General features: G+C 39.9%; 1 protein-coding gene across 7 annotated transcripts in view; it reads right to left on the minus strand.

Annotated features, from left to right (window-relative positions):
* The window catches only part of PTPN4 (protein tyrosine phosphatase non-receptor type 4), a 229483-nt gene that overhangs the window by 117612 nt on the left and 88987 nt on the right, over positions 1 to 22884 (minus strand). For all 7 annotated transcript variants that reach the window (XR_007768388.1, XM_050917015.1, XM_050917016.1 and 4 more), the window contains one exon: positions 14963 to 15117. Coding sequence is in view for 6 of the 7 variants with exons in the window: in XM_050917015.1 (XP_050772972.1) it covers positions 14963 to 15100 (138 nt within the window). In the remaining variant the exon portion in view is untranslated. The remainder of the gene's footprint in view (positions 1 to 14962; positions 15118 to 22884) is intronic.

Below are 22884 nucleotides of genomic sequence, written 5' to 3' on the forward strand. Positions count from 1 at the left end.
ACAAAGCCTCACTTTTCCTGTAAGAAGATATACAAAGCATTGGTAGAGTCTAAAAACTGCAACATTCTATATTACCAAACAAACAATACTGGTTACTAAATGAAATTATTCAAACAGTGATCCATTATGAGAAGCCTCAGCAAACAAGTTGTTATCCTGTACTGAGTTAAATTTAAATAAGCACTCTTCCAAGGAAAGTTGTGAACCAGTACCCCATAAATCCTTAGAGATAATTAACATTAATCAGGACAAAATGTCAGAAAAAAATTCAAGGAAAAACTCTATATTAAGAGAAGGCATTCGAGATGATTGATTAGATAACAGTACCTGTGTTTTCCATTATTCCAGTACCAAGCAAACTCCACACACCCTTTTAAATGCTGAAACTTTATCAAATGAGAAAAAACCTACATTAAACTAACAAATAAAATCCTTTCCGTCTTTAATACAAGATGGCTGCTGCTCTACTCCCAGTACACTACAATAATTCCTTCAAATACTTGCAAATGTAAATGCTTGGCTTGAAATCAGTAAATAAAGGGAGAATAAGGGATTATCTACACTGGCACTTTACAGCACCGCAACTTTCTTGCTCGGGGGTATGAAAAACACCCCCCGAGCGTAGCAAGTTTCAGCACTGTAAAGTTTTTGCCTGGAGCTGGAGCAGAGCTGGAGCACAGCTCCAAAGCCCTGCAGTGTTAGACTAGCCCAAACAGCCTAAAAACAGGAAAAATCTTCAAAAGATGTTTTTCTACCCTTCTATGCCTATACTAGCAGCACTTTATACAGTGGTACAGGGATATGGTATACTATATCAGCACAATGTTCCAAGCGTGGACACAGCTACATCAGCAAAGCTGCACTTGTTATCAGAACACTAAAGCCATCCCCATTCCATGAGTGAAACAAGCTATGCCAGTAAAAGCGCAGTTTTGAAGACAGCTGCATCTACTCTACAGATTTCTGTCAACACAGCTATGTTCGTCAGGGATCACACTTCTTTGCCTCCTTGACCGACAGAACTATGCCAGTAGAAGTTTGTAATGTAGACACAGGGAGAGGAAGAGACACAGGAAAAAGATGAATACATTCATGAGTTTGTTCAGATTTGAAAAAGATTATTTTATCAGAACTCAACTTCTTGTTATTTAGTGGCAACAAACCAACATTTCTCAAGTGACTATGTACTGAAGTTAAATAGCTTCTTAACTATAGTATCCCTTTCACTACAGCAATTTTCTGAAATCAAAAAAGAAAAGATATATTCTCAAGACCTAAACGTGCTTCAGAACTAGATACTTTGGTTCTAATTAAAAGAAAGCCAGATATCTAGAAAAAGGCATTAGCACTGCATAACCATTCAAAATCACCACAACAAGAGTTGAAAAAAGTGCAAGGAAAGTAAGGTTCATAAAGCTGACCATCTGACAGGAATAGCCTAAAAATATAAATGCCAGAAAACAAGTTACTAAAAGCATTTTCAATGTAGGCCCTAAAGTTTATTTAATGCAGAAGTTGGAACGTATTTTAAAAATCCAACATTTTAGTAAAGAATTTTTTAGAACAGCTTTTTACTTGGAGGCCTAGCATTCTAAGTTTCCTAAAGAACAGACTATTAAGCAGCTGAAAAGTCAGTTAAATTTTGCTTCCTCAGCTAACAAAACCTATGCCTAAAAGTGTTCTGACTAGAGAGCCATAACTATGGCTCCATATAGTAAGGTTCCTATTGCATAAGCCCTATAGTTCTGTGTAGGAAAATTAATTTCATGTCATAATTGCCAGGTTTACTCTGAAAACAAAGTTTTTTCTGAAAAAAAATGGAAACTGGTCTTTTGTTAAATATTAAGAAATCAGTAGGCACATGTAGTTAAACAGTCTAAAAGATCATCTTAAAGAACCAATACTGAAATCAAGCCAGGTGCCTCTTAAAACAGTTGTATATTTTGCCGTAACTAGGTTTCTCAGAAAAGTCATGAAATAAGCTACATATTGGGGTGGAGTTAACATTGTCTTTATAGAGAAGTCCTGTGAACAGGATGTTTAAAGGTATGTGCAAGTGAAATGAATGTCAACTCTGAATACAATATGAAGACTTAACAGCTTTGCACAGATTTCTGAACTGAATTGGCATGCCTCTCATAGATATTCTCACTAAAAAGAAATACTCTAGTAATTCTGAAGAAAAAACTGAAACTCAGTTTTCTTAAAATTACAAGCTTTCATTCTCGGGATTATCTCCTCCTCCTTAATTTTGCCTTCATCCAGGGGTTAAATGTTCCCTTCGTACATATCTCGCTTTTCACCCATGCCATAGTGAGCAGACTCTTAAGTAGACGTGTTCCCAGTCTGACAGATACTGGACAGGTAGAGTGAGGGCATCTTTCCCTCGTCAAGGGAAAAACGTATTCCCTTCTTCTCTTTGAAGGCTGAGCTTGCTTTTCTTTAAGCCTAAAACTGCTAAACCTAACATATACAGGGACCTGAGTGAACGAGAAAGTGGAACCAGTTTGATTTAAATCATTTAAACCAATATAAACAGATGCAACCGGTGTAAACACTTATTTTGGCACAAGGGTGGCTTACATTGGTTTAACTTACACAGATTCTTAACTGATTTAAGATAAACTGAAGTGTTCACACAGCCTTTTGTACCAGTTTAACTAGATAAGTTAAAATAAAATCATGCATTCAGTTATACTGTGCAACTTTTGTGTGTGTGTATAAGCCCACATACATGTGTAAATATATAGATCTATTTAAAAAAATATTATGTGGAATGACATCAAAATACTCAATAGTTCTGACTACTACTGCTTCCTGGGCAGAGGTGTACCCATTGGACAGGTTATTTAATATTCTCATTTCAAAACCGCACACGAGACCATGAGGACTGGGGCCTTGATATTCTAGGTGCTATACAACAAATGCAAAAGATATAATACAATCTTGTCCCGAAGAACTTGGTAAGAATGATCAAATCTATTGTTCTCCCCAATTGATGCTCTAACTGTACTGTAAACTCAACGTTTCACTTGCCATTCCTCACACATTTCTTTGCCTCTCTCTCCCTCCTTCTCCCCTTGCAAATCTGTTCCTGATTTTCCCTTTCTACAACTCATGCCTTCCTTCTGCATTGACTCTGCTGACAAATGGATTATCATTATACTGAGCAACAGCAGCAATTGAAGTGCACAAACATATGAACTAAATTAGTTTAAAAGCCTCCTTGCTCAACTACTGACATACCTTGGGTCCCTAAATAACTTTAACCTCTGTCTCTACAATGAGCATACAATCATCTCACAAAGTTTTTCACAGATTGATTCCAAGGACAGAACGGCCCTTTGTGATGATCTAGTCTGACCTCCTGTATAACATAGGCCATAAAAATTCCCCAAAATAATTCTACAGCATATCTTTTAGAAAATATATCCAATTTTGATTTAAAAATAATCAGTGATGAAGAATCCACCATAAGCCTTCATAAATTTTTCCAATGGTTAATTTCTCTCACTGTTAAAAATTCACACCTCATTTCCAGTATTAATTTGTCTATTTGTTTTTATTATAGAGTGCTCTGAGGTATCAGCTGAAAGGCACTATAGAAGTGTAAAGTACTTTTAAGCAATAAATTGTGGTTAAATCATGATTTTTACTTCTGCCTGCCTGGTAAATTCTGTTCCTTTTATTGTTGGATACTCCACTGATACTCCCAACTCCCCCATTGTTTATCTGTTTCATCCACTTGTATCCTGCTTGATATGTAAACTGTGAGCGCTTTGGGGAGGAACAGTCTTCTTTACATTATCAGTGCAGCAGAATAGGGCCCTAATCCTTGATTGAGGATCCTGAATGCTATCTTAATTAAAGCCTTGTCCTAGATTATTCATATTATTGTATATACTTCTGTAATACGTCTCTTTTTGTGGACTGAAGATTGTATATTAAACAGAAAAGTTACTGCTTTCTCCAATAAGGACACAAGAAACATGACCTGCCAGATTTATTCCATAATAACTCTTTATGTAAGGGTATGTCTACACTATGGGATTATTCTGATTTTACAGAAATCGATTTTTGGAAAGATTGTATAAAGTCGAGTTCATGCGGCCACACTAAGCACATTATTTCGGAGGTGTGCATCCATGTACCGAGGCTAACGTCGACTTTCGGAGCGTTGCACTGTGGGTAGCTATCCCATAGTTCCCACAGTCTCCCCTGTCCATTGGAATTCTGGGTTAAGATCCCAATGCCTGATGGGGCCAAAAATTTGTAGTGGGTGGTTATGGGTAAATGTCGTCAGTCAATCCTTCCTCTGTGAAAGCAATGGCAGACAATCATTTCGCACCCTTTTCCCTGGATTGCCTGGGCAGATGCCATAGCACGGCAACCATGGAGCCCGTTCAGCCTTTTTTCATTGTCACCGTACGTCTACTGGATGCTGCTGAGAGACGCGGTACTGCAGTGCTACAAAGCAGCATCCCCTTGCCTTCTGTAAGTTAGCAAAGACAGTTACTAGCCCTACTGTACCGTCTGCTGCTCTGTAAGTTGACAAAGACGGTTACCAGTCATACTATACTGTTTGCTGCTGTCATGGGTGTTCCTGGCCGGCCTCAGTGAGATCGGTCGAGGGCACCTGGACAAAAATGGGAATGACTCCCCAGATCATTCTCTTCTTTAAGTTTTGTCTAATGGAGAGTCAGTCCTGCCTAGAATATCAGGAAAGCCTACTAAAGAACCAGAGAGGCAAACGGCAGCTCCGGGTCAGAGCCCCAGACATCCCACAGAAATGATGAGTTGCATACCATTCTAGGGGGTGCCCCTGCAACAACCCCTCCCATTGCTTCCCTCCTCCCTCACCCCTCCTGGGCTACCGTGGCAGTTATCCCCCCATTTGTGTAACGAAGTAATAAAGAATGCATGAATAAGAAACAACACTGACTTTATTGCCTCTGCAAGCAGAGCTCAAAGGGGGGAGGCGAGGGCGGCTGGCTTACAGCGAAATAGAGTGAACCACCATTCTGCACATGCTAGGACAGAAGCACAGGTAGGACTGAATCTCCATTTGTGTGTGGGCCTTTGGTTGATACTGGTAAAATACAAAATGTCCCAGGATATGTATGTTGGGGGACAGTTCTAAACGGCAGCTTAATTTTTTTATTTGCAGCAAAATGTAGAGGTATAAGTATCTGATTGTGAGCCCTGGTAGCACGGAGTAGGCTGGGGCAGGCGCGACTGCGCGGTGCTGCTGACTGGGAAAGCAGCCTGAGGCAGAAGCCTCCAGCTGCCATGATATTCCAGGCAGGACTGAATCTCCATTAGACAAAACTTAAAGAAGAGAATGACCTGGAGTCATTCCCATTTTTGTCCAGGCGCACCCAGCCAACCTCACCGAGGCCAGCCAGGAGCACTCACAAGATGATGATGACTGATACCAGTCCTACTGTATTGTCTGCCATCCGCAAGGCAAGGCAAGGCAAGGCAAGGCAAGGCAAGGCAAGGGGATGCTGCTGGGTAGCGCTGCAGCACTGCATCTGCCAGCAGCATCCAGTAGTCATACGGTGACACTGAAAAAAGGCGAGAAACCATTTTTTTTCCCTTTGCTTTCACAGGGAGAGGGGAGGCTGACGACATATACCCTGAACTACCTGCGACAATGTTTTTGACCTTTCAGGCTTTGGGAGCTCAGCCCAGAATTCAAATGGTTTTTGGAGAGTGTGGAAACTGTGGGATAGCTACAGTCGTCAGTCGCCCCTCCCTCTGTGAGCGTCCATTTGATTATTTGGCTTTCTGGTACGCTTATCTCAGCTCCTTAAGTTTCACGCAGCACTGTGCTGAGTCCCTGTTGTGGCCTCTGTCCATCATGGCCTTGGAGATTTTTTCCAAATGTTTTCACATTTCGTTTTTTGGAACAGAGTTCTGTTAGAACAGATTCATCTCCCCATACAGAGATCAGATTCAGTATCTCCCATACACTCCATGCTGGAGCTCTTTTTTGATTTTGGGACTGCATGGTCACCTGTGCTGATCAGCGCTCCACGCTAGGCAAACAGGAAGCAAAATTCAAAAGTTTGCAGGGCTTTTCCTGTCTACCTGGCCAGTGCATCCGAGTTCAGACTGCTGTCCAGAATGGTCACAATGGTGCACTGTGAGATAGCTCCCGGAGGCCAATACCGTCAAACTGCGGCCACACTAACCCTCATTCGAAATGACAATGCCGATTTCAGCGCTACTCCCCTCGTCGGGGAGGAGTACAGAAATCGATTTTAAGAGTCCTTTATATCGAAGTAAAGGGCTTCGTAGTGTGGACGGGTGCAGGGTTAATTCAATTTAACACTGCTAAATTTGAGATAAACTCGTAGTGTAAACCAGACCTAAGTTAAGGGGGGGTTATTATTCAGAATTAGGTAAAAACTTTGCATTTTATTATATCCTTGAATGTCTGCACTTGCTTCTTCTCTTCTTGTGCCACACTGCACTCAACCTTTACTGCTAAATAAATCTTCCCCCACAACTATAAGTATCTCTTTCCTCCATCTCCTCCCACTTCGCTCCCAAGTTTTTTTTTTAGGCCTAGTCTACACTTAAAATTTTGCTCAACTACATCACTCGCAGATGTGAAAAATTCACACTCGAGCACCAGGACTATGCTGATCTAACCTTCTGTGTAGACACAGCTAGGTTGATGGAAGAATGCTTCTGTCAACCTAGCTACTGCTGCTTGGGGAGGTGGTTACTCATAACAATGGAAAAACCATTTCCGCACTGTAGGAAGCATCTACCACACAGCTCTCCCGTGCCGTAACTACGCCACTGTAACGCCTGTAGTGTAGACAAGCCCTGAGCCACTCCCTTGAACTCATTCCCATATTCTCAACTTTTTTCCTTCTTTCACACCATCCTGTACTATTTGCCTTCCAAATAGTTTATGTAAAGCTCCCTCTCCACTTACCTAGTAAAAGAAATTCTAAAGACCAACAAGTCCATAAAGCACTACAACTATAGTTGCCACACAGTATTTTTCTGCATTGGGTCTGTATTTATGGTTTGTAAAGTACATTCTTGAACAGTTAGATCATGTCCTCTGAAGAGTTCTTAGTTTGTTTTTCACAACTCCTCTGTGGTAACACAGTATTAACACTTTCACACTATATAATTAACAGTGCAATACATCTCTTTTGATAACTTATTTAAAAATAGTCAGCCTAATGATCACTACATTTAGATCCAAAAAGCGTTAACTGCCCAAATCACCACCACATAAGGACAGACTTTTAGGCATATTACAAGCAAGATCGGTAGGTAATGTTGTAATTAGATCTAGTTCGCACTCCCACAAACTTTGACATTCAATATACCTGCAGCCAAGTGGTGCTCAAAAAACTGTGAAATCTTATTTTTGAGGGGAAAAAGAAAACAATCATTTCCCATTTCATCCTTACAGAATATTTCACCAATAAATTTAAAAGGTAGGCCTATAGCAAATAGCTTCTGATTCATCTAACTGATTACCACAAGGAGCAATCACTAAAAGTCAAACTCCACTGCAATAAATTGCATTTATTTTCATAGGTGTACATTGGCTCTATTGCAGTCACCAGGATTCTTTGCTTTCAGTGTCAGAAATTTTGCTGTAATAGATTTACTGTCAGAGCGCAAACAAATATATTAAGCTCTGCAGGACACAAAAGGCCTGATTCCATATTCTCACTTCTAACACTTCATTTATAATGTTATAAAAATGGGTAAGTATTATTCCATAATTAACAAACTCACAACATACCATGCAACACATCCTCATTTATGTATTTCATTGTCATTGCAAACATCATCCATATTTTAATATAGGACCATTTCCAGTTGGTAGCTTGAAAGGATGCTGTCAGCCTTAAAATATTTTAAAAAATTATTTAACCGTTACTAAACTCTTGACATGTAAAATTAATATTTTTATATCTAATGTCTTCTATTGCACTGTTTTGCAACACTAGTGAAAATGGTGATGGATTTACTAATTCCTAGAATATTTTCTGTTTCACATGCATCTCTGATAGCTGTATTATGCTCTCCTTGAAGAAATGGTATATGAAAGACTACAATAGATACTATGCAATCATAGATATGACTAACTGCATTCCGTATTTTTGTCATTGCTAGATTATCAGAAGTCTACAAGTTTATTTAATACATATTTAGACTTACACTACATTAAACCAGCTTCCTTACTTCAGAACCATCAAGTCCTGACCAACTTTTCACCTCCACACCAGCAAGTGATCCAGTGCAGACCACCACCTCCACTCTGTTTATTCCAATAAGTGGAGTCTCAGCTGTTCATCATGACCAGATTCATTAGATGACTGATGATTTTATATATCCTATCCCCACATCCTGGGTGTGACACTGCATCCCATATTCTTCACAGTGATATTATATGATATAGGATAAGATTATGGCATAATGATTGTGCATTTTATGCAAGACTGGCCATGTGAGATGTCATTGAAAAGGTAATGATTTGCTGAATATGATTATACTCTTTGTATGCATGTATCATTTTTGTTTCTCAAGTTATGAATATTGACTATGTATTTATTTCAAACGTAGTTTCACCTGGGTAATGCCCACTAGATAAGATGTTTTCAGTCTAGACAGCAGGTGGAGAAGGACCTGTCCAGGGCAATGGGCCATTAGGAAAAAAACAATAGGCCTTAGAAGCTTATCTCCCACCTGGGGAACCTTCCTGAGAACGCTACAGACAGACAAGCAATGGCTGCTATGACTGTAAGAACATGCGACGAGACCACATGCCTCTAGACTCCATCTTTGGATGTCAGCATTTTTCCCACAAGCTTTGGGAATGAAGGGTCCCCGCCATATGCAAAAGCTATCTAAGACAGGGAGTGACAATATCTGAGGTCTTCACTCCCCACCCGAGAAGACTCCTAGAAACACCTGAGGAACAAAGACTGAACTGGGGGATGTACTGGACCCAAGTTAAAGGGATTTTTAGCCTGTAAATGAAACACTTAAACATTCCAAACTGCAAAGCAAGTGCAGCTTGCCCCTTAAGAATCTGCAGCCTGTCTGTATTATCTCTTAGGATGAGAATCTGCTATTTGTATCCAATCTATTTAGTATATTGTTTAATTTATGTTTTTTATTTGCTAGATAATCTGCTTTGATCTGTTTGCTATCACTTAAAATCTATCTTTCATAGTTAATAAACTTGTTTTTGCTTTATCTAAACCAGTGTGTGGGAATCATAACTTGGGGCAAAAGTAGTTGCTTATTCCTCTACACATTGAGGGAGGGGGGCAAATTTTATGAGTTTAAGCTATATAGTTCCCTGTGCAGTGCAAGATGGTATAATTTTGGTTTATACTACAGAGGCGCTGAGAGCAGCCTTCCTATGTAGGGGCTGGTCAGAGAGGCTGCTTGTAACTGCAGCTGTGTGTGCCCCTACCTGTATGTATGCTGGTGTAAGTGCAGGCTGAAGGGCTTTGCAGCTTGTCATAGCAGTACTGTGTGAGAGGGAGCCCAGGCTGGTGGGTCGAGAGCTCAGTGGTACCCCAGTTCTAAGTGGCACCTCGAGGGAAACCTTTCACACTGGGTAATACATATCTTTCTTGTGTTGCTCCTGTGTTTTATATTCCCTGACCAAAAAATACATTAAATGGAAATAAGTTTAAAATTACATCAGTTACTTAAGGTTAAAATACATTACAGGGATAACAGCCCAAGCATTATAAATCAAGGAAATTCAGAGCTGAGGTTACACTGAAAAAACCAAACATACTAAAAGAAGGAATGCACAGTTAAGGCATCCACACAACCTAAATTTTGCCATGTAGAAACATTATGCAATCCCCCATACAATTATGATTAAGGCATTTAGTGTTTCTGGTCTCAGACCAGATTAAACAGATTTTAAACTTATTTTATATTTTTTCCCTTGCAGCATCACTACATGGCAAAGTTAAGGATGTTTGGATGCCTTTCTTGTGAATTTCTTATCTTAACATGTTTAGATTTCTTTTAAGTGTAAACTTAACTCTTGTATTTGCTGGATATATAATGCTTAGTTTGAGGATGATTAGAATATCCCTGTAACTTTTTTCACCCCAAATTAATGATGCCTACCCTTAACTGTAATTCCATTTTAACAGGTTTTTTTTCTGGGAATTCTCATAAATTTCTTAAAAATTATTCTAAGTGTCCTAAGCAAACCCTGAACAAGCAACCAAAGAGAATGCTACCATGAGATATTGTTAAATGAATTGGAGATATGTAATACAAATTTTTCCATTTGAATTTTTAAAGGCAGATTCACTAGTACACCAAAGCAGTGCATAGCAATCACTGCAAAATGGTGAACGTGCCCCTCAATCTGCAAATGACCTACTGGTTTAGAGGACTGCATTACTGAAGGTAGTCAAGGAAAGCTCAGGTCCCACATTACTGAGAACAGCAATATGTGAAGAGGACCAGGGAGAGTTAAGCCCCAGAAAGTGATTTAAAGGATCTGCCTGCACTCCCGTGTCACCTCCTCTGGCACTACTGCACCAGTAGAGTAGCCTCAGTGCATGGCAGAGGCAAGTCAGCAATGCCATGGGAAGACTTTGGAAATAATGATGCCCAAACTAGTATGCAGCCATGGAAACTTTAAAGAGGAGTGACAGCCAAGTCAAGTAACCTACCAATGAGAACTCTTAATATCACCGAGACATTACAACCAATAAAATCACTGCATGTAAATTAGCTTTGAGAAACAGTACCGACTGGTTGAGTTTCCTCTGCTGTAACAACAGCATGCCTCATTTAAGACTGTCTGTAGCCTATGCAGTCATAACAATTAGATGCAACAATCACTAAAAATCTAATTACAACCTAATTTCTTCAAATACAGACAATACACAATATTTTAATTAATTTTAAACCATATGGAAAGTTTGGAGTCTTTGTGTTATTCTGTTGCTAAGATCAGATGGGACAAAGAAAAGACAGAACAGATAAGATTCTAAAATTTCTTAAATGATCCAATTTAATTTTAATGTATGAAGTAACTAACAGATTTACTTGTAAATTCCCAGAAAATTAATTATGTCCTCAGAGAGTAAGTGCTGAAGATTGGGGACGACAATATGCTGTGAAGTAAAATCTGTGCTATAAGTACAAAGTGGTGTCAGCCTTAACTATGGTGTCACAACCAGCGCCTTCATAATAGACACTAAGTATATCCAACGAGAACCTGCAAGTAGCATTTCCACAAAACATCAGATGCAGATTTAAACAGCCTATGCTAGCACTCACAATAAGGGTTTGTTTCACGTTGTATTCTGCACCTTGGAGAGACCAATGCTGCATACCAGCATTCTATAAGCAGACTTCAGTAGCCAAAAAGGATGCAATTCAGCCCTCAATTAAGATTACAATTCAGGTTTATGCCACACTAACTTTTGCTTGCATTCCTAGTGATTCTCACTTATCTTATATGGAATTTCATTTATTACATACACAACTCAGACTATGCTATCTTCAGACATGTTTACTTACAACTGAGCATGTTATCAATTTTATTATTTATTTTGTTAATATAATGAAGCTTTCATGTTACAAGTTTTTGAAAATCCTTTGAATACTGTACTAAAAAAAATTAATCTGAAAAGTCAATGAATGTAGAATGTAATAAACAATAAAAACCACATCCAAATGTTTTGAATTGATTAGGCTTGGAGCCAGTTAAGTGGTTCATGTAATTCAATGTCACATAGTAATGTAAACAATAATAAGGCTGAAGACTTAACATAATCAAGAGGAAATATGGTGTACAAAGTACCACAATATGAAAATTTTTCTGTACTACCTAAAAGTTTCCTTTCTTCAATTAATAAGGTCCACAGTGCTATTGCAATGGGTACTTCACTTCAGCCTGCTTAGAACTTGGAAGCAGAACCAGACTTGTCAGTTACTGGCAGGCAGGGAATATCTCACCTCCTGAAGTTCCCTCCATTAGAGATAATTTCTACAGTGAGAATAATTCAATTCCAATTTTCTAAATTATAAGCTGTGTAATACACTTTGAGAAAAAAAATATAACAATTTCTTCAACTTCAGAGCATGGTAAATTCCACATAACAACAACAAATCCAAATCTACTGATATCAATTCCTGTCTCTATTCTGGATGATCCATTTGTCTCCAAGGTGGACCAGATCTGCAGATCTTATTACTTGAAAAGGGGAAATTTTAGGTTGGCACAGAAATGTTGGCATTTGCAGCTGTGATAATAGTGTCAATGTAGAAGTGAGTAGAATCCCAATTTTCACTCTGCTGGCATACCCTTCCTCCAGAAAACTCTGTATGATGGAAACATCATTGGTTTCTGGGGTGGAAGAATGTTCTGCTTGTCCTTCACTCAAAAAGAAAAAGCTTCAACTAGAATTTTTTGGGCCAATCCAGTAGTTGGGGGCAAGGTGGAATCTGATATCACCCACAGCCAGCCACTGATGATGTGTAATGTGTGTCAGCAGGTTTATATGTGGAAATCAGAGTGATGCACATTAGTGCATTTTACAAATCACACCCTTCTATTGTGTTCTGCTGGCACCATGTAGACAAGCCCTGACATTTTGGGGTTACTGGATGACCTGAATTGAATGGACAAAGAGAGCCACAGATCAGGATTTTGGTTTATTGGCAAAGTTGCATAAAGAAACTTGCCAGCACTATGTACGGACTCTGACTCTAACAGATACAATTTGGTCACAGAGGTCACAGATTACATGACTTTAACAGATCTTTGTGACTTCTTCGACTCCGGCTGTCAGCCCCAGGAAGCGGCACTCTGGTTTTGGCTTCAGCCTCACCATGACCATACCCTGATTTTGTCCTTTTTTTCCCCACATAAATGTTCCATTAATTTTACCATGATAAAATTGGAACCTTAGTGATTACTAATAATTATTTCCTGTCATTCAAAGAGGGAAATAACATAGTGTTAAGTGAAAACTCAGTTTGTCCTGGAGGGCATATTTCCTCTGTCTTCCAATCTTGGCAGCTTTCATTTGTTTCTACATTACATTGAACTTTTACGCTTTTTGCTATGGTTAACAGCAGAGATGATGTTGGTGATTTATTTTTCTTGCAGAAGTTTATAATAAGATGCATTTTGTTCAGAAATGCCATCCCAATAATGTTAAACTGCAATACAAACATATTTATTTTAATCTTTTAAAAATCTCTATGCATAAACGAGGCTACAAAAAGACTGGAGATGTTTTATTGCTACTTGGTTTCTGAAAGAAGAGAGAAAAATTCTGTTTTTATTCTGTACTTTAAATGAAATAATCACACTCAGTTACATGATTCTCTCTCTTATATCCCAAATAACTTCCCAATTGCTAAGTTGAACAGCTGCTCATATTTTTTAAATTAAAATTTCTCTGCTTACAACTTCCTAAAAATGTCATTCCAACAGAAAAAATAGTCAAACACATCTACGATTCACCAGAGTGAAGCTCCTTCTCAACTCCACCTTTATCCCCCACTTGAAGTCCTGCTCCCAATCAGCCATCAAGCTGTTCATTTACCTAACCCTCTGAAATCTTCAGTCTTTTCTAGTCTTGATTAATCATAATAATCATGCCACCAACAAATTTTGCCACATTGTTCCAGGGCCACCCAGAGGATTCAGGGGGCCTGGAGCAAAGCAGGGGAGATGTGGTGCTTGTACTCACCCGGTGGCGGTCTGGGTCTTCGGCTGCATTTCGACGGCAGGGGGCCCTTCAGTCAGTCTTCAGCAGCACTGAAGAGCTCCTGCTGCCAAAATGCCGCTGAAGACCCGGATCGCTGCGGGGCCAGAGGGGGCCTGGGGCAAATCGCTGATAAATCACTGATAAATATAAACTGAACATCTGTCCTTACAAGAAAGAGGCATTGTACTGTTCACCTTTTGCCATGTTGAGAATATTTTTTTCTTTTAGCAAGTTTCTAACCCATGACAGTATGTTAACTTTCATTCCATGACAACTTTAGTGTTCCTGAATAGTTTTTTGTAAGGGTCTTTGCCAAATGTTTTTTTGAACGTCCAAATACCGTAAATAAATATATGTATGAGTACAAGAATGCACAATTTCATTTTATCTATAAGTAATTACAGCTTGGTAGAGTTGATTAATTTTCTCAATTCAACCCAGTTTTTTTACAGAAAACTGCCTTCCAAATATTTTCACACTGACTCCATTAGTATATTCATAATTATTTTGCAAGTGTCATTCATCAGCTAACTGGCAATTGGCTTCCTGGTTCTTCTGTCCTACCCTTCTTCAAGATCTGTATTATGTATGTCTTTTTAAGAAAAGATGATAATACTGGGAACTAAACAGAATATAATCTGAGAAAAGCAGAGGAGAAAGAGATATGGTGATATTCAGAAAAATCTGTAAATTCAATAGTAAATACGATTACATTAACTTATCTAAACATATTAAACATAGTCGAGAGTAGACAGCATTACAAATGATATATGTGTTTAAAATGCAAACACTTGACAAACAATTAGAGCCTGTTCCTGCTTCCATTCAGCTCACTATTAGAACTACCATTGGCTTCATCATGCAGTATAGGGGCCCTAAAGAGAAACTGGATCAGATAGCAGAAGATTATGCTCCTAACACTCAATTCTCAAACACAAGTGTTCGTATTGTATTTATAGAGGATACCAAAACTGATGAGGTACACAAGATGGCTAATTATGTGCAAGCATGTTTGTTCAAATATAGTCTCTAGCTTTATTAAGGCGTTTTGTTTTGTTTTTTATTTAACACTTTCCAAGTCTTGTTTGCAGGTCAAACTTATGACACAGCTCAGTGAAGAAAAGCAAGTACTTGGTACATACAAATTAAAGCAGGTACACAGTGAAGCCGTTACTAAATTAAATAATACATATAACTGTACTTACATGAACTCTGAAATCTTGTACAGTGTTATCCAGGAGAAGAATATTGCAGACCACCTCTGTATGTTGTCTGTCTCGTGCCAGCTCAGACGCTCGTACATTGTAGGTTCTGCCAGTAGGCAATCGGAAACGTGCGGTCATTACTATCCACACAAGCTCTTTAGAAAAAGACAAAAATGAAAGAAGAAATCCTGTAACTGATATAATTTTAAGAAAGCAAAAGCGCATGACTTAGAAGAAACCTGATTTCATAAGGAAGCCATTCCGTTGAAAAACAGACTTAACACATTTCCTGTTTCTTTATAAAATGAAAATTAGTAATAAAACCCTGGTATCTAATAATGAAGTATAATATTGCTGCAGTCTTTTTTCAAATCTGAAATGGAGATTGATTACGTGTACAGTTATTGGAGTTCTTGGAGTTGTTTTGTCCATATGAATATTCCAGTCTAGATGCAAATGTGCCCCACATGCCAGAGATTACAGACTTTCTGCTCACATTGTCTATCTGGTCTATACGTGATCATCCTTGTGCCTGTTATCAAAGGTATAAAGAGCAGAGCAGGATCAATCACCACTCCAGTTCCTTCTATATCATGGTTTCCATGATATTACAGAGGGACTCTGAAGCAGAAAGGAAAGGGGGTAAGTCATGGAATACACATTTGAATGACATCTCAAAGAACTCCAGTTACTTTACAGCAGTGGTCCCCAAACTTGTGAGGGCTGCACACCCCTCCTACTTCCCCCACCAAAGCCAGGACCAGGAGTGGGGCCACAACTCCAAGAGGGGGAAAGAGGAGATGCAGGCAGGCGTGAGGGGGCCAAGGCTGAGGCCTCACCTGAGCGTGGGTCTGGGGCCAGAGCCACAGCAAGGGGCTGAGGCTGGGGGCCCGTGGCCAGATGCAGTTTCACTTCAGTCCCCAGCCTCATCCTCAGGCCAGGATCAGAGCCGTGGCCAAGGGCTGAGAGCGGAGCCACAGTTGGGCCCACGACCAAGTGTGGAGCTGCACCGACGCTGGGGACGGAGTGAGGTGCAGGGCTGGGAGCCAGGGCCATGGACCAGGGCCATGGCTGGGGGCAGGGCTGGGAGGTGCTCCCTTTCCTCTGTGCCCCCCTAGGGGGGCGTACCCCCCATTTTGGCGATCTCTGCCCTACAGCTAAGTAACCTTCCCTTCTTTCTTCTTCAAATATTTGTCCATAAGTGTATTCCACTCTAGGTGACTTCCAAGCAGTGATCTAAATATCTACCACAGACTGAAAGACTGCCCTACCAAAAGAGGCATCGGCTGTAAAAGTTGCTACCAACTCAATGTCTGGAGAAGGTATTATGGAACCCCATATGGCAGCTTTACAGATATTACTAATGCGGACATTCCTGAGGGAAACCACCAAGATCGCCCAGGTCCTGGTTGAATTAAGCCTAATATTAGCTGGTGAAACTACTTTTGTCAATCATAACATAGCTTAATGTATCCCAAAACCCACTTTGATAACCTTTGGGTGGAAATAGGAGTACTCCTCATCTTCAAAATAAGGAAGAGTCTCAGAGAAGACCAAAAGAGTTTCAGTCTCTGAAGATAAAAGGCAAGAACTCTTTGAATATCCAGGGTATGCAATCTAGCTTCATCATGATTTGAATGTCATTTAGGAAAAAATACTGGCAAATGAATACCTATGCAAATGAAACTCCGATTAACCTTGGGTATAAACTTTGGGCGAGGTCTGAGAGATACCTTGTCAATGTAGAAGCCCATGTAAGGGAGAGTTCGCAATGAGATCTCTCTTCTTTCCCACCCTTTCAGCTGATGTGGTCAAAATGAATAAGGGTGGTCTTGATAGACAAGTGAAAGAAAGAACATGAAGCCCAGGGTTCAAATGGGGCCTCTGTAAGAGCTGTCAAAACCAATCTCCCTCTTCTTCCTGGGTGAAAGGAAATACCTGGAATAGAAACCTTTCCCTCTTTAAAGGTGGAAGCACTTCTTTATTACTTAAGAGATGAGAAGCCTCTCATAAGAGGGGTCCCTGTAAAGAGACAGAGAAGGTGCGTGTGTGGGGAGGAGGAAACAGGTATAATATGGAACTGGACTGTACAATCAGATGTTACGAACTCTAAGACCCATTTGTCCATTATGTTGTTCCATGAACCCTGAAATAGGGCAAGGTGGTTTCCAAATGGCAGTGAAGAAGGAGAAGGCAGATCTAGAAGAAAGGTTGGTTTGCAGCTCTCGACCAGCATCTCAAAAGGAACGTTTACTAGTTGTGGCTGGCTGTGAAGAAAAAGCAGGAGCAGACGACCACCTCTTCTGAAACCTTGGCTGCTTCTTGCGGAGTTCAGTAGACCTCTAACAGTAGAAACCAGGTGGCAGCCTTTTGTCTAGGGAAAGGCTGAGGTTTACACTATTTCCTCTTCGTTGCAGGATAGTATGTGCCGAGGGACAAAAGAGCTGCACGGAATCCTTGAGATCAGTCTTCCAACTGAAATGATTTGGTCCTTCAAATGGAAGAACCTCCATTGTGGCTTGGACCTCTCTTGGGATTCCCAGCAATTGAAGCCACAATGATGCATCACTACAGATGCTGGCTTTGAACACATTGGTTATTTTAAACTGCTGGCTTGAAAAATAATAATTTTTTCAGACAAAATCTAAATGTTTCACTTCCCTTTCTCATGGGACCACGCTGGAATGCTTAGTCCATTCATTTGCAGCCACCTCCACAACAGAGCCAGGCCCCAGCTAGGAGTATAGATATTACATCCATTTGGATGGCACATAATATTCCCTGCCTTTTGTCTTAGAATTTGCATCAATGGAAGCTGGAGTCTCCCAGACTGTTTTCACAGGCTTGAAAGGTCCTCACTAATGGGCAGAACAACTCACTCTGACAAAGTCTCGTGTAAAATGACTAAAAGTTTGTGAGGGGCCATCTGAATTTCCTCCAGAGGAATTTAGAGTGCATCTGCTACCCTTTTCATGAGGTCCTGAAAGCTCCTATAGTCAGTGTGGCATGATGATGCTGAAGGGATTACTATCTCATCCAGAGAAAAAGAGATGATTAGTGGTGCCTGCATGTCCTCCTCTGTGGGATGTTCTTCCTCCTCCGAGAGAAATTTGATGAGTTTGCACTGGAGGATCCTGAGGCTGGGTGAACTGTTGTCTGAATCAGTCTCTCAGTGTGACGATGTATGAAGGTAGTGTGCTCAAGTATGCGTACTGGGCACAGTACCTTCATACATAAATGTACACTTCCTGACAATAAAGGGGACTCAGGTTCAAATATGGTTAAGCATTTGAAGAAATGTGGGATCTGTATTCAAAACTGTAATTCAAAACTTGCTCTGTAATCTCTCCTTTATTTAACATGCATGTATATTTTGACCAAAGCTCTTCTTATATTTAATGCAAATAATATGCTTACCAAAAGGTTAGATGAAGTCAGACTTTTAAGAGTTACACCAAGTGTCACTGGAAAACTGCAACACCAAATCTTTCAGATAACCAACTGTGAGGTTGATGGTGGTCACAGAAGAACTTTTTAACTTACACAATATGCTTTAGGACTATGTTAGGGTTATTAATTTCTCAAGGAGGTTTAAATCATTTGCTGAACACCAATATGTCAGAAATTTAGGATAATATTGGCACAACTTGGACCATTCCCCACCTCAGGATGGACAGCGGTCTGCTGTGAGTAGACCCAACTACTGGATCCTATGTGCTCCTGAACCAACTGGGACTGGGAAGAGCTAGATACCTGTTGCTAGCTCAGAGTCTTTGAGGCACACTCCTAGATGCAGATGTCATTCCTGCAACCCTTCCTTGGAACATGTGGCTCTTCATTCCAGACTTCTTATACCCTGGAACCAGCAACTGAGCCCTCTTGAGTCCCCAGTTGTTTATAAACAATCCCTTTGAGTTTCTCACTGGGTGTTCTGAGCTTCTTAATTAACCAAGTCAGGAACAATGTGACAGGCAAACCAAGATTACAAGGAATTTCTTAGCCAGGAGAACTTTACTAAACAGCCCTAGAAAGTTACAGATCTTTGGAAGACTACAGAAGTCCTAAACAACCTCATGGGTGTGTGTGACACTCTGTACCCCATGTTCACCACTTATATGGTTATGATGTATTTTGTACAAAGTATGCCTTGTGAGGTATTATTTGAAAACTCAATCTACTCAACATCACTGTCCTGTTAAAATGTGCATATCAACATTGTATATGGAGCTATGAGATTTTACTGTATGCTTGTTACTGAAATATGCTGCAGTTCTGGGTAATGCCCTCAGACCATTTTCTCAAAGACAAAGGCACACTGTCACGCCAGCCAGGTGTTAAAAGGCCATTACCTGGCATTGAAGATTCACCACCAGAGGAGTGGTAAACCAGAAATTTACAATTCACCTGAAGGACAGTTGGCAGCTCACCTATACTATGGAACTGCTGATCCGATAACCCAACAAAGACTTTTCCAGTACAAAGGGTCAGAGTATAAGGGGAGGGAAAAATGCCTCTAGACCCCTCTCCTCCCATCTTTACTTATGGTAGCAAGAACGCTTGAAAGACAAAAGGTAGCATCATTGACCTGGGGGAGAGTGGTCCTAGTCTGGAGGTTTTTCCAGCCAGTACAGTCTGCTGAAGCTTTTGGGTGAGAGAAACCTTTTCTGCTTTTAAGTTTATTAGCCTTAGTAAAGTTTAGGAATTCGCTTGCATGTTTTTCTTTTAATTTCTTTTGTAACCAAGTTTGACTTTTATGCCTTAACATTTGTAAATCGCTTAAAATCTATCTTTCTCTAGTTAATACATTTGTTTTGTTGTTTTATCTAAACCCAGTGTGTTTGATTGAAGTGTTTGGGACATCTCTATTCAAGTCAACAAGGCTGGTGCATATTCATTACTGATTATTGGAACGACAGGCTATTTGTGAGCTTTCACTGTTCAGAAGAGCCCTGGACAGTGCAAGATACATATTTCTGGGGTTCAGGCTGGGGATATGCAGGTGTCGCCCTGTATCTATTCATGAATGGCTGGGAAAGCATTCATGTAAACATCTGGGAGTGATTTTATATGTTAGTGGCTGTGCATGAGCAGGCCAAAAGTGGCTGTTCTGACAGTAAAGCAGTGTAAAAGGCATCTCATGCTAGAGAGTTAGGGGACACTGCAGTTCAACAGTCCAGGTTGTACCCTGGAGAATGTCACAATGTGGTCTCACCTCTCTTGTGAATCTGAGGTCAGGTTTGCATTCAAGCACAGTAGACCCTTTCCTCCCTTCTCTTCCTGTCCGCCTGAGTCTTCTGACATGTGGCAGTGGTCAGCCCTCTGCTCTGCAGAAAGCATTCCCCCTTAAATATAATATCTGATCTCTTTGGGTTCTGTGCTGAGCTGGGGAAATTCTACACTCCAACTCTCCCCTCTACCTGCCATACCATCTGCACTTCTGAGTTGAGTTAATTGTTCTTATGGATGGACCTGTAGTACAGACACAATCAGAGTTGCAAACTCTAGATTGCTCTGTTCCAGCTTCTCAGACAGTCATTCAGATAGGTGTCAAGCCCATAGTAGTAAATGACTAATCCACAATGAAGTGGAGTCCCTAAAAAAAAAAAGTTACAACAAACAAAATGGGAATCCACAATTTGACACAGACATATCACCACTCTGTCTCAGTTCCTACATAAGTTTTCATTTTTCCATTTTATTTTTATTATCTGAAAAAAATGATAAAAACTTCCCTGGTCATGCTTTTTTCTGTTTTCTTGGATGGCATTTTCAGGAACTTAAACACAATATTGTGCAATTTTATTTTCATATATTGAATCAATAGCACCATGTTGGAACTTTCAAATATGCTATATTCATATAAATGTTCCAGAGCACCAATCATTCAAAAAAATTAAAAAAGCCAACAAAAGTCACTGGATTGATTTTATTTCTAAAAACATCTCTATTTTTCAAACGTGATTACTTCTGAGGTGTTAATATTTATTGTTAGAAAGTTTAGCAATGGGTGTTAGTTCTCAAACTCTGTAGTACAAAACAGAACCCCAGAAGAGAAAGCTAGAGAATGTATATCAGAACATATACACAGTACTACTGTAATATTTACTTTATAGTTCCAACTTAACTCATCTCTATCTTCAATGTTTGGCTAAGAAGTTCTAAAGCTACTTCATCACTGTCTTTTTTCCACACTCAGAATTAGAAGGCAGTACTGAAAGGAAACCCTAGCTGCATCAGGAACACTTCTTTCTAATTACATGTCAATACTCAGCGACGTGAACTGATGCATGATGACAGGAAAACACAAACTCAGGAGAAAAAAAACCTGATAGAAATTCAACTGTAATATTTTCCCTACACAGCTCTGCAATGTAGCAGTTTTAAAATGCCAGAAGCTAATTTCCCACACACACACACCCAGATCACAACATCTGAGCAATTACAAAGACAGCTGGGGGCAATGACTACCAAACTGAAGATAGAATAGTTTACGTGGTAATTTTTCCTTGCTGGTGCAGTTTACAGGTAATACAAAAAGTAGCTGAGGAGTCACTTCATTAACATCGCCTCTTTGCCACCAATTTTAAGCATATTTCCCGTGTTTTATAATTATTAACTTACAGGATGTATCTGTTCAACCCTCCCACATCCAGAACACTAAAGTGAACATCCTTAGTACACTGTGAAAAAGTTTTACCTCTCACAAAAATAAATGTATCCAGCTATTTAAAATGACTTCTATAGCACTTTCCATCTTTAAATAAATGTAAACAGGTGCAAGAAAGAAGTCAAAGATAACAGGTCTAGATGACCAAATACAGCAGTACTATCAAAATGTCAAAAAAGGGATATGTGAGGGAAAGGAAGGGAGGCCTTATTACATTCATTACTATTTTTAAAGTATCATTCTGTCACTACATAAGAGTATCATTCTGTCACTACATAAGAACTTTTCTTAAATGAAGCAAATCTGACTAGTATCTTGTAAACTTGAGATATAGAGCATAACCCGTGTTGTTCACTAGATAGTGTTGCCAACCCATGATATTTGGAGATTTTTTTAAATTTCTCATCATCTAGAGATTATTAGAAGCAAACTCCAAATTTTGCCCTTTTTCAATAGAGCTGACATCTCCAATTACTTTCAATTGGACTAAAGCCACAGGCTGGTAGTTCTAGGGAAATGGCAGCATTACTGACAGCTGTAACGTTGACCTTAGCAGAATTCATTGCTGCCTTCCATTCTTACCAATGGGACCACAGGCAGGCTGACCCCATTGATGATGGCTGCCCCACATGGTGTCAGGAAGCATATCTGCAAAGTGCAACTCCTCTGGAGTAACCTACACACATTTCGCTCTTCTGTGACTCTCATTCACCCCGGTCTCCCTTTATTCTTATCACAGTCAGCTCCTGTTCCATCCCACCTGGCCCTCTTTCCATATCTTCCTTCTTTTTTTCTCTCAACACAGCCTGAGCATAAACTGAGGGAGCACTGAGAGTGCCCTGCTCTCAGTTCTGGTGCCTTATTGTATAGGCTCCCCTAGCATCCAGTAGAAGCAATTGCAGGAAGAGTCCTGCTCAGTACTGGCAGCCCTGGGCTGGAGCACACTCAATGTACTCTGAATTTTTGGAAAATTTAGCTAACTCTACCAAGCATGTGCAAATAGCAATTTCCAGAAGCTTATGAACGCTGCCACATTTGGACAGATTTTTCACAGTGAAAGAATGAGGCATCTCTCTGACCCAAATGTGACCCCTCCTGTCAAATTTCATGTCAAAGTACAGAGATGCTAGAACTTCTCAATGAAACAGATGTAAGAACTTAACATCGGCAAAGCAACCTTTTTCCTAACCTCGTTCTTGGAAATGGCTGGGCATTTTTGCTGAAATTTCCCAAAAACTTCAACATGAGGCAGACT

Source organism: Gopherus flavomarginatus, chromosome 10 (genome assembly GCF_025201925.1).
Source record: "Gopherus flavomarginatus isolate rGopFla2 chromosome 10, rGopFla2.mat.asm, whole genome shotgun sequence".
NCBI lineage: Eukaryota > Metazoa > Chordata > Testudines > Testudinidae > Gopherus > Gopherus flavomarginatus.